We start from the raw sequence: 12,546 nt of genomic DNA on the forward strand, positions 1-12,546 counted from the left end.
AGGAAGTGTTTGTTCTTTTTCTCCTCCTCTTCGAGCATTTTTATATGTAAAGCCTTTTTCTCACCATAATGTGTTTAACGTCTAATCTTTTCTTTTGCCACCACGGAAGATACCAGCTTTATCCTACCCTTCTTAGTGCAGCAGATGGGAGTTGGGAGGGCTGGATTCTAGTCCTGGTTCTTGATGCTTTGTGCTGACCACCTGCCTTCCTGAGACCTCAGGGTTCTTACCTGCCGATTAAAGGGATTAAACGATACATATTCACTCATGTATATTTTTGAGCACCTGCCATGTGCCAGGCACTCTTTTAGGTACTGGCAACATGATGAAGAAAATAGGCTGTAGTACTTGCTCTCACTGGAACCAGTATTCATTAACCTGTAATGTGCCAGGCACTGTCGTAGGTTTTGGGAAGACAGGCCACTGTGTCTTAATCTCCAGGAATTTATGAATTAATAGGAAAGAGAGACCAAACTAAGTAAACAGACAAAACTATAATTGTAAAAAATGTTATGAAGGGAAGAATGTGAGAGAAGACCCCTGTTTTAGTAGGGCTGTCAGGGGAGGCCTCTTTGTGGAGGTGACAGTTGACCTGAGATCTAAAGACAGAAAGAGAAAAGGGGCTCCTGTTCGCCTCTGTCATTGTCTCTCCTCTCAGAAATCTAGACCGAACGTAAGGCAGTGAGTTGGTGTCTTGACTGTAGACATCTCTAAGTGAAAATAGTTTCGTTGAGCTGTCTGTTCTGTACCTCAGCCCTTTCTTCAGGGGTTTTCGCTGTCTAGTTCAGGGGATATAAATGGCAATAAATTAAATTTAATTCTCCTTTCCGATGTTTAGTCAATACTTCTTTGGCCCAGAATTCATAAGTAAGTGAGAAACAAAAGATAAAATGAGGGTCTGTGCTCTGCTAAGCCTAAGACAGACGTTTCAGATGGGGGTCAGGCAGGCAAATTTGGACTTCAGACAGGTTTCCTTTGGCCTACAGTATTTTCAAGTCAGAAAAATTCACCTGATCCCCCAGACTTTAGTGCAACAGATTAGAATGTATGGGCTGCAGCCCCCTTTAACGGGATGCTTGCTCATACCTCACAGTCCCCTCCTGTTTGCCCGGCCTCATTTACTCCTGTCATCTGGTTGGCCTCCTGTGATTTTGTTTGTCAAAGAATCATCTCAACAGGTTTTTGTCTTGTGTTTAAACATGCCTGGGACTGGCCTGCTGTGAGTCTGATCTACTGGTACAGCGGGCTGGGTGATTCTAATGTCGGCTGGTGAGACCATAGCCCTGGCTGTGAACATACTGGGTTGGCCAAAGAGTGCCTTTGGTTTTTAAGTAAAAATAAAAGACACATTTTTCAGTTACACCAAGAACTTTATTGAACAACGTATTCACCATTTTGTTCCACTACCTTCTGCCATTTTTCAGGCAACTTCATGATTCCATCTTCCCAAAACTTTTTATCTTTTTGAGCGAAGAACTGTTCCTGGTGCCTTTTACAGTCTTCCAGGGAATTGACATTTTTTCCATTAAGTGAATTTTGTAAAGACTGAAATAAATGGAAATCTGAAGGTACAGTGTCTGGGTGAGTACGGTGGATGAATCAGAACTTCCCAGCCAAGCTATAACAGTTTTTGCCTGGTCATCAAAGAAACTTGTAGTCTTGCATTATCCTGATGGAAGATTATGCATTTTCTGTTGACTAGTTCTGGATGCTTTTCGTCGAGTGCTGCTTTCAGTTGGTCTAGTTGGGAGCAGTACTTGTTGGAATTAATCGTTTGGTTTCCTGGAAGAAGCTCATAATAGAGGATTCCCTTCTAATCTTACCATATACGCAACATCACCTTCTTTGGATGAAGACCAGCCTCTGGTGTGGTTGGTGGTGGTTCATCTCGCTTGCGCCAAGATCTCTTCCATTCCACATTATTGTACAGTATCCACTTTTCATCGCCCATCACAATTTGTTTTAAAAACGGAACATTTTCATTACGTTTAAGTAGAGAATCACATATGGAAATACGGTCAAGAAGGTTTTTTATGCTTAACTTATGTGGAACCCAAACATCAAAGCAATGAACATAACCAAGCTGGTGCAAATGATTTTCAGCTCTTGATTTGGATGTTTTGAGTATGTCGTCTATCTCCTGTGTGGTATAACATTGATTGTTCTCAGTTCATGTCTCGATTTGATCGCTGTCAACCTCAGCTGGTTTACCCGACCATGGAGCATCACCCAGCGAGAAATCTCCAGCACGAAACTCCGCAAACCACTTCTGACAAGTTCGATCAGTCACAGCACCTTCTCCATACACTGCACAAGTCTTCTTTTTTGCGTTTCATTTGCATTTTTACCTTTCTTGAAATAGTAAAGCATAATATGCTGAAAATGTTGCTTTTTTTCTTCCATCTTCAGTATTAAAATGGTTACACAAAAATTCACCAATTTTGATAAGTTTTTTAAAAAATGCACTCTGATATGACAGCTGTCACAATACAATCTAACAAAATTGTTTTGAATGAAGTTAAAGACAACTAAGTGCTACTAGAGCCATCTTACAGAAAAAACCAAAAGAACCTTTTGGCCAACTCAGTAGCTTTTTACAGGATTCACAGGGAGCACGTGCTCTCAAGAGTGGGGACTTGTCTTGGTAACTTCTTACTTACCCTGTATCTGGAATATTTGGTAGTCGGTAGTTTAAATGCATATAACATAAATGAATAAATTATATTTTAATGTTGGTATGTATTTGACCTTTAAAAGGTAAATGTACTTAAACAGTTTTCCTAGTTCAGATGTGTGGGATTTTTTAGAGTTTTCTTTGATAACACATTCCTGTGGTTTTAAGATCAAAATGTAAAAAGGAATAGAGTGAGAAGTCTCCTTGCCACTTCTTTTATTTTATTTTTTTTAATATTCAGCTATCCTACTTCCTTTTTCTTTTATTTATTTATTTATTTATTTATGGCTGTGTTGGGTGTTCGTTTCTGTGCGAGGGCTTTCTCTAGTTGCGGCAAGCGGGAGCCACTCTTCATCGTGGTGCGTGGGCCTCTCACTGTCGCTGCTTCTCTTGTTGTGCAGCGCAGGCTCCAGACGCGCAGGCTCAGTAATTGTGGCTTACGGGCCTAGTTGCTCCGCGGCATGTGGGATCTTCCCAGATCAGGGCTCAAACCCGTGTCCCCTGCATTGGCAGGCAGATTCTCAACCACTGCGCCACCAGGGAGACCCCTCTCCTTGCCACTTCTGCTCTCTATCTGACCAGTGCATCATGCTCCCTCCCATGAAAATATAAGCAAATGCAAACATATATTCTTATTTTTACCCCCTTCTACTTAAAAGGTGGCTTACTAAAAATAAGGCTCTGCCTTATGCCTCCTTTACTCTTGACATATCTTGAAGATCTTATCATATTAGTAGAGAGCTTCTTCCTCATCCTTTTTTGTTTTTTACAGTTGAAAAATATGTTTAATTGTTTGGGCATATTATAGTTTATTTAGCAAGTACCCCCATTGAAGGATATTCGGATTTTTCTAGGCATTGCGAACAGTGCTACGGTTAGTACCTTTGTATGTATGGTCGTTTCATACACACACGCACAAGAGTGTGCAAAGTATATACCTCTATGGTAAATTCTCCAGGTGAAATTGCTAGGTCAAAAGGTATATGCATATGTAATTTTGATATATGTTACTTAATTGCCCTCCGTAGGGGTTGTGGTTTAATTATTATTTAAAACTAATTCTACTATTTGGGACACTGTTTAAAAATTTTTTTTACCTTGTTTTTGTTCTGTTTTCTTTGCTGAGTTAGAGTTGTTACATGGTAGGTTGTCTGAAATTTGGTAAGAGTATTAAGATCGTTCTAAATCATTGGTTTCCACTACTAACTTAACCCCCCCAAGGGGTTCTCAGATTCATGTGCTAAATGAACATCAACTATATAATAATGTCTCGCACATACATACTGTATATTTCAAATGTATAAGATGCTATTGTATAATAAAATGCTAATTCATTTAATACTATGTCTATTTGAATATTTTATAATAAAAATAATCTTTCTCTTACAGATATCCCTTTGAGGACCAGCCTGCCACCACCATTCAGAAACTATAAATATGGTAACCAATTTTTCTTAGTCTTTTAAGATATATATTAGTATAATTTCACATTAGTTTTATATTGATGTGAATTTTAAATTTGGTTTTCAAAAATGAATTTACTCTGTGTATATAAAAACCACTATGGAAGTTATTTAGAAATATAGGAATTCTAGTATATCATTAAATTGTAATTGTGTAGGGAAGTGTATGAATTGTATATTCCTCCTATTTGTGAGGAATAGCATGTTTGGCAAACTGTTTAAGATGAATTTCTTTGTCAGGTAATCAGAAAAGAAGAAATGATTAAAGACTAGAATTATAAGAAGAGGTTTAACATTTTAGATGCCAGTAACTTGAGCATGTTACATAGTAATTTTATATGTTGCAATTATTGATTTTAAAATGTAGTAATAAGGCGAGAAGCTGGGTTTCATTATTTATTATAAAGATGGTACAGTTATTAACCTTCAGCATAGTGCCACTCACCAAACTTTGAATTTGAGACTTCACTTGAGAATTACAATGCACCTAATAAATATTTCTGTTAATTGGTGCAGACATTTTTAAAGCATAAATTTTTTATTACCCTAGATCATTTTTGGAGTGGTTTTTAATTCTGCTGCCATTTGGTAGAGCAACTTCTGACCTAAAATACTTTGAAATCACAATCTTCACCGTGTGTATGCATTTTAATATCCAGAGACTAATTGTGAGGTCACAAGGGGTAGTCAAGCAGAAGTTAAAGACACTGAGTGGAAAGTACTTTGATTTATTGGACTTAAAGAATTTACATACTAAATATTGAATAAGAGAAAGGAATAAAAAGCATGATTAATTAAATATGAAACTTCTCCACTTTCGTCTTTCATGGCTTTCAAAGTATCATGCCTTGAAATATAACCTTAAACTTGAATCAGCCTGCAGATGCCACTTAAAGTTAGCATAGCTACATATAGTTTCCCTTTTTGCCTGGTGTGGGTGTGTATTCAAACTTGTGTTCCATGTAAGTTATTTTAAAAGATCAGTTTTAGATCATGAAATCATCAAAATATCTGACTTAATCATCACGGTGGTAAATAATATATTCCTGTCAATTTCTTCCCTTTATGTATGTTAGTATTTGTTTTGTGTTTTTATGTGATCCTATATTGTGTGCTATATGTTTTTTAAAATTAATTAATTAATTAATTAATTTGGCTGCATCGGCTCTTTGTTGCAGTGCGCGGGCTTCTCTCTCGTGGCGTGTGGGCTCAGTAGGTGGGGCGCAGGCTGTAGAGCACATGGGCTTAGTTGACCCGCAGTATGTGGTATCTTAGTTCCCTGACTAGGGATCAAACCTGCGTCCCTTGCATTGGAAGGTGGATTCTTAACCACTGGACCACCAGGGAAGTCCCGGGTGCATATATGTTAGTGAGTGTAATCCTCTTCTTGTATTGAGCCTTTTATCATTATACAGTGTCCTTTCTTTCTTTATGGCCTTTGTTATAAAGTCTATTTTGTCTGATATAAGTATTTCCACCTCTGCTTTCTTGTCCTTTTCATTTGCCTGAAGTAGCTTTAAAAAATTTTTGTTTTATTTGTTTATTTTTTAATTGAAGTATAGTTGATTGACAATGTTATGTTAATTTCTGCTGTGCAGCAGAGTGACTCAGTTATACATATATATACATTCTTTTTTATATTCTTTTCCATTATGGTTTATCCCAGTACATTGAATATAGTAAGACCTTGTTGCCCATCCATTCTATACGTAATAGTTTGCATCTACTAACTCCAAAACTCTCAGTCCATCCCTCCCCCACACTGCTCCCCCTTGGCAACCACAAGTCTGTTCTCTATGTCTGTGAGTCTGTTTCTGCTTTGTAGATAGGGTTCATTTGGGTCATATTTTAGATTCCACATATAAGTGATATCATATGGTATTTGTCTTTCTCTTTCTGACTTACTTAGTGTGATAATCTCTAGTTGCATCCATGTTGCTGCAAATGGCATTGTTTCGTTCTTTTTTATGGTTGAGTAGTATCCCATTGTATACATGTACCATGTCTTCTTTATCCATTCCTCTGTCAGTAGACATTTAGGTTGTTTCCATGTCTTGGCTATTGTGAATAGTGCTGCTATGAACATAGGGGTGAATGTATCTTTTTGAATTATAGTTTTGTCCGGATATATGCCCAGGAGTGGGATTGTTGGATCATACGGTAGTTCTATTTTTTAGTTTTTTGAGGAACCTCCGTACTGTTTTCCATAGTGGCTGCACCAACTTACATTGCCACCAACAGTGTAGGAGGGTTCCCCCTTCTTCACACCCTCTCCAGCATTTGTTATTTATAGACTTTAATGATGACCATTCTGACCGGTGTGAGGTGGTACTAGTTGTAGTTTTGATTTACATTTCTCTAATAATTAGTGATGTTGAGCATCTTTTCATGTGCCTATTGGCCATCTGTATGTCTTCTTTGGAGAAATGTCTGTTTAGGTCTTGCGCCCGTTTTTTTCACTGGGTTGTTTGTTTTTTATTGATGAGTTGTATGAGCTGTTTGTATATTTTGGAAATTAAGCCCTTGTTGGTTGCATCATTTGCAAATATTTTCTCCCATTCTGTAGATTGTCTTTTCATTTTGTTTCTGGTTTCCTTTGCTGTGCAAAAGCTTGTAAGTTTGATTAGGTCCCATTTGTTTATTTTTCTATTGCCTATTGCCTTGGGAGACTGACCTAAGAAAACATTGGTATGATTTATGTCAGAGAATGTTTTCTTCTAGGAGTTTTATGGTGTATTGTCTTATGTTTAAGTCTTTAAGCCATTTTGAGTTTATTTTTGTACATGGTGTGAGGGTGTGTTCTAACTTCATTGACTTACATGCAGCTATCCAACTTTCCCAGCGCCACTTGCTGAAGAGACTTTTTTCCATTTTGTATTCTTGCCTACTTTGTCAATGATTAATTGACTGTAGGTGTGTGGGTTTATTTCTTGGCTCTCTATTTTGTTCCATTGATCCATATGTCTGTTTCTGTACCAGTATCACACCGTTTTGATTACTGTAGCTTTGTAGTATTGTCTGAAGTCTAGAAGGGTTATGCCTCCTGCCTTGTTCCTTTTCCTCAGGATTGCTTTGGCAGTTCTGGGTCTTTTATGGTTCCATGCATGAAATATCTTTTTCCATCCCCTCACTTTCAATCTATGTGTGTCCTTCACCCTAAAGTGGGTCCCTTGTAGGCAGCATACTGTAGGCTCTTGTTTTATTATCCAGCCTTTCACTCTATGTCGTTTGATTGGAGCATTTAGTCCATTGACATTTAAGGTAATTATCGATAGATGGGTATTTATTGCCATTTTAAACATTGTTTTCCAGTTGATTTTGTTTTTCTTCCTTGTTCCTTTTTCTTTTTCTTTTTCCATGGTAGTGGATAATGTACCTCTCATATTATTCTACCTTATTAACATTCTCTTGTCCTGTTATTTCTATACTACTCAGATGAATTGACAGGAAAAATGATACATTTATCTGTGAAGAAATTAGAGAACCGCCATGGCTTTGATAGATTTCAACTGACTGTCTTTATTTGGCTCTTTAACAATCTGCCACTTTGTGTTTGACAAGAAAGGCTGAAGTGTTACTTTCTCACCTGTCCTTGTCCTGCAGTATTGCTACACTCTATGGGATTGAACACACTGGGTGTTGGGGAGTGGAAAGGGCACAGACTCAGATCTCATTTTTGTTAGTTGCCATTTCTGTGCCCTTGGACAAAGGTCCAGTTCTCTCTGCCAGGCCACCAAGAGTCTGAGATTTCTCAGAGCCCTTCCTCCCATTTAATTGGCATCTACATCTATTACTGATTTACCCTGGCCAGACAGTGTGTTCATAAAGCACAGGGGATGTTGTTTTATTTCTAAATCCTTATCGTTTAGGCATGGTGCATGTGTGCAGTAAATGTTGATTGTTGTGCAGTGCGGGACTGCTAATCCTGTTTGTTTCTAAGGCTGTGTGAGATTAGATTAAACAATGCACGTGTGAACACATTACATACTCCACAAACATAAGATCTTGTTTTTATTTTTATGAGGTTGCTTTCCTCAAGGAATTTGCATTAAGGAAACAATATCCACAGAAATTGTTTCTGTTAATAATGAAGATTATTTTTTTAAGAGGGAAAAACAAGTGAAAGAGATGATTTAACAAAGAAAGAGACATTAATACAACATCTTTTGCTAGCTTGTCATTTCTCCTTTCTTACCTTCCTCCCAAGTCTTACCAATTTCTGTTGGAGAGAAAAATCCGGTGAAAATTTCTTAAATTTTCTTCACCACATTTCTTAAAAATGTGGCCTCCTTCTTGTGGGGTTCTAGAACCTATCAGAACAAAGATATTTCTAATTTAAAGACTTATTAGCAAAATATATAGAACATGATTAACATTTGGCAAGGTCAAACTACAGTTTTGCAAGTTGATTGCAAGGTCCTTTTGTTTAAAAAAAAAAACTACTGTTGGCTTCTTTAGTCTCCAGTAACAAACTGATATATATTTGCAGTGAGAAAAAAGAGTGTAATAGGTAACTCAGTATAATAGATAATTCACAAGTCACATTTGTTTATTTTCTTGTGTACATTGTAAGCTTATTTTTAGCAGTTGTGGCATATTTACATCCTAAGTGTGTGTATTTCACTTAGGTTAGATTTATTTTTATTTCTTAATAATACATATAGTCCAGGGAATAGGCTGACCTTATATTAAAAATTGCAATAGGTAATTGAAAGTTGACTATTTAAAATAATGGGTAATTCAGGGTGCTCGTTCTTAACTGAATAGGTACCCTGTTCTTCTGTATTATTAGAACATAGTTAAATCAAGGTTTGTTGTTTTTAAACAGATATATATTTTTTATTCAAACAGAAAGTCACAAAAATTATAATCATCCTCATCAGTTCACTCAGTCCCATGTAATTAATTTTTTTTTCATCTTGATCTTTTGTTAGCACTTTTATGAATTCATCAGTTTTCCATTAGAGTTCTGAAAATGCTTATTCATTCAGTTCAGCAGTATAGTCAGTTACCAGAAACCTGTACTTGTCAGAGTCTTTTCCATGAATTCCTTGAAGATGAAACCCTTTTATAGGAACATTTTTGAAAAAGCATCAGAGTACACCCAGAACTGTCTGTAAATGACAAAAGACTTAAAAATGACCACGGTTAAAGATTTGATGAAAGTTCATAATAATGGATTTGACAAAGAAATTTAGTTATTTCTGAGATATACATTTTAAAATAATAACTAGAATTATGACTTATAACATTATACAAGAACATATAAGATTTTTAGGAATTTCATGTAATGTCTGAAACATTCATATTAACATATTTCCATACAAATAACCCAAAGAAAGTTTAGTATTAATTGTTTTTTGTTAATTTTTGAATTTTATTTTATTTATTTTTTTATACAGCAGGTTCTTATTAGTCATCAGCTTTATACACATCAGTGTATACATGTCAATCACAATCGCCCAATTCAGCATACCACCATCCCCACCCCCCCACCGCTTTCCCCCCTTGGTGTCCATATGTTTGTTCTCTACATCTGTATCTCAACTTCTACCCTGCAAACCGGTTCATCTGTACCAGTTTTCTAGGTTCCACATACATGCGTTAATATATGATATTTGTTTTACTCTTTCTGACTTACTTCACTCTATATGACAGTCTCTAGGTCCATCCATGTCTCAACAAATGACCCAATTTCATTCCTTTTTATGGCTGAGTAATATTCCATTGTATATATGTACCACAACTTCTGTATCCATTCATCTGTCGATGGGCATTTAGGTTGCTTCCATGACCTGGCTATTGTAAATAGTGCTGCAATGAATATTGGGGTGCATGTGTCTTTTTGAATTATGGTTTTCTGTGGGTATATGCCCAGTAGTGGGATTGTTGGATCATACGTTAATTCTATTTTTAGTTTTGAAGGAACCTCCATACTGTTCTCCATAGTGGCTGTATCAATTTACATTCCCACCAACAGTACAAGAAGGTTCCCTTTTCTCCACACCCTCTTCAGCATTTGTTGTTTGTAGGTTTTCTGATGATGGCCGTTCTGACCAGTGTGAGGTGATACCTCATTGTAGTTTTGATTTTCATTTCTCTAATAATTAGTGATGTTGAGCAGCTTTTCATGTGCTTCTTGGCCATCTGTATGTCTTCTTTGGAGAAATGTCTACTTAGGTCTTCTGCCCATTTTCACATTGGGTTGTTTATTTCTTTAATATTGAGCTGCATGAGCTGTTTATATATTTGGGAGATTAATCCTTTGTCTGTTGAATCATTTACAAATATTTTATCCCTCTCTGAGGGTTGTCTTTTCGTCTTATTTATGGTTTCCTTTGCTGTGCAAAAGCTTTGAAGTTTCATATGGTGCCATTTGTTTATTTTTGTTTTTATTTCCATTACTCTAGGAGGTGGATGAAAAAAGATCTTGCTGTGATTTCTGTCAAAGAGTGTTCTTCCTATGTTTTCCTATAAGAGTTTTATAGAGTCCGGTCTAACATGTAGGTCTCAAATCCATTTTGAGTATATTTTTGTGTATGGTGTTATGGAGCGTTCTAATTTCATTCTTTTACCTGTAGCTGTCCAGTTATCCCAGCACCACTTATTGAAGAGACTGTCTTTTCTCCATTGTATATCCTTGCCTCCTTTGTCATAGATTACTTGACTATAGGTGCATGGGTTTATCTCTGGGCTTTCTATCTTGTTCCATTGAACTATGTTTCTGTTTTAGTGCCAGTACCATATTGTCTTGATTACTGTAGCTTTGTATTATAGTCTGAAGTCAGGGAGTCTGATTCCTCCCGCTCCGTTTTTTCCCCTCGTGACTGCTTTGGCTATTCGGGGTCTTTGGTGTCTCCATAGAAATTTTAAGATATTTTGTTCTAGTTCTGTAAAAAATGCCATTGGTAATTTGATAGGGATTGCATTGAACCTGTAAATTGCTTTGGGTAGTATAGTCATTTTCACGATATTGATTCTTCCAATCCAAGAACATGGTATATATCTCCATCTCTTGGTATCATCTTTAATTTCTTTCATCAGTGTTTTATAGTTTTCTGTATACAGTTCTTTTGTCTCCCTAGGTAGGTTTATTCCTAGGTATTTTATTCTTTTTGTAGCAGTGGTCAATGGGAGTGTTTCCTTAATTTCTCTTTCAGATTTTTCATCATTAGTGTATAGGAATGCAAGAGATTTCTGTGCATTTATTTTGTATCCTGCAACTTTACCAAATTCATTGATTAGCTCTAGTAGTTTTCTGGTGGCATATTTACGATTCTCTGTGTATAGTATCATGTCACCTGCAAACAGCGACAGTTTTACTTCTTCTTTTCCAATTTGGATTCCTTTTATTTCTTTTTCTTCTCTGATTGCCGTGGCTAGGACTTCCAAAACTGTGTTGAATAATAGTGGTGAGAGTGGACATCCTTGTCTCATTCCCAATCTTAGAGGAAATGCTTTCAGTTTTTCACCATTGAGAATGATGTTTGCTGTAGGTTTGTCATATATGGCCTTTATTATGTTGAGGTAGGTTCCCTCTATGCCCACTTTCTGGAGAGTTTTTATGATAAATCGGTGTTGAATTTTGTCAAAAGCTTTTTCTGCATCTATTGAGTTGATCATATGGTTTTTCTTTCCTCAATTTGTTAATATGGTATATCACATTGATTGATTTGCGTATACTGAAGAATCCTTTCATCCCTGGGATAAATCCCACTTGATCATGTGTATGATCCTTTTAATGTGCTGTTGGATTCTGTTTGCTAGTATTTTGTTGAGGATTTTTGCATCTATATTCATCAGTGATATTTGTCTGTAATTTTCTTCTTTTGTAGTATCTTTGTCTGGTTTTGGTATCAGGGTGGCCTCATAGAATGAGTTTGGGAGTGTTCCTTCCTCTGCAATTTTGTGGAAGAGTTTGAGAAGGATGGGTGTTAGCTCTTCTCTAAATGTTTGATAGAATTCACCTGTGAAGCCATCTGGTCCTGGACTTTTGTTTGTTGAAAGATTTTTAATCACAGTTTCAATTTCATTACTTGTGATTGGTCTGTTCATATTTTCTGTTTCGTCGTGGTTCAGTCTTGGAAGGTTATACCTTTCTAAGAATTTGTGCATTTCTTCCAGATTGTCCATTTTATTGGCATAGAACTGCTTGTAGTAGTCTCTTAGGATGCTTTGTATTTCTGTGGTGTCTGTTGTAACTTCTCCATTTTCATTTCTAATTTTATTGATTGAGTCCTCTCTTTTTCTTCATGAGTCTGGCTAATGGTTTGTTAATTTTGTTTATCTTCTCAAAGAACCAGCCTTCAGTTTTATTGATCTTTGCTGTTGTTTTCTTTGTTTCTATTTCATTCATTTCTGCTCTGATCTTTATGATTTCTTTCCATCTGCTAACTTTGGGTTTTGTTT

General features: G+C 36.5%; 1 protein-coding gene across 2 annotated transcripts in view; it reads left to right on the forward strand.

Annotated features, from left to right (window-relative positions):
- Positions 1-12,546, forward strand: part of CUNH2orf76 (chromosome unknown C2orf76 homolog) — an 85,213-nt gene that overhangs the window by 55,125 nt on the left and 17,542 nt on the right. For both annotated transcript variants that reach the window (XM_027082578.1, XM_027082580.1), the window contains one exon: positions 4,064-4,114. In XM_027082578.1, the coding sequence (XP_026938379.1) occupies positions 4,064-4,114 (51 nt within the window). The remainder of the gene's footprint in view (positions 1-4,063; positions 4,115-12,546) is intronic.

The sequence above is a fragment of the Aethalodelphis obliquidens genome, unplaced genomic scaffold (assembly GCF_003676395.1).
Source record: "Aethalodelphis obliquidens isolate GAN/ISIS:26980383/991018 unplaced genomic scaffold, ASM367639v1 scaffold47, whole genome shotgun sequence".
Classification (NCBI taxonomy): Eukaryota; Metazoa; Chordata; class Mammalia; order Artiodactyla; family Delphinidae; genus Aethalodelphis; species Aethalodelphis obliquidens.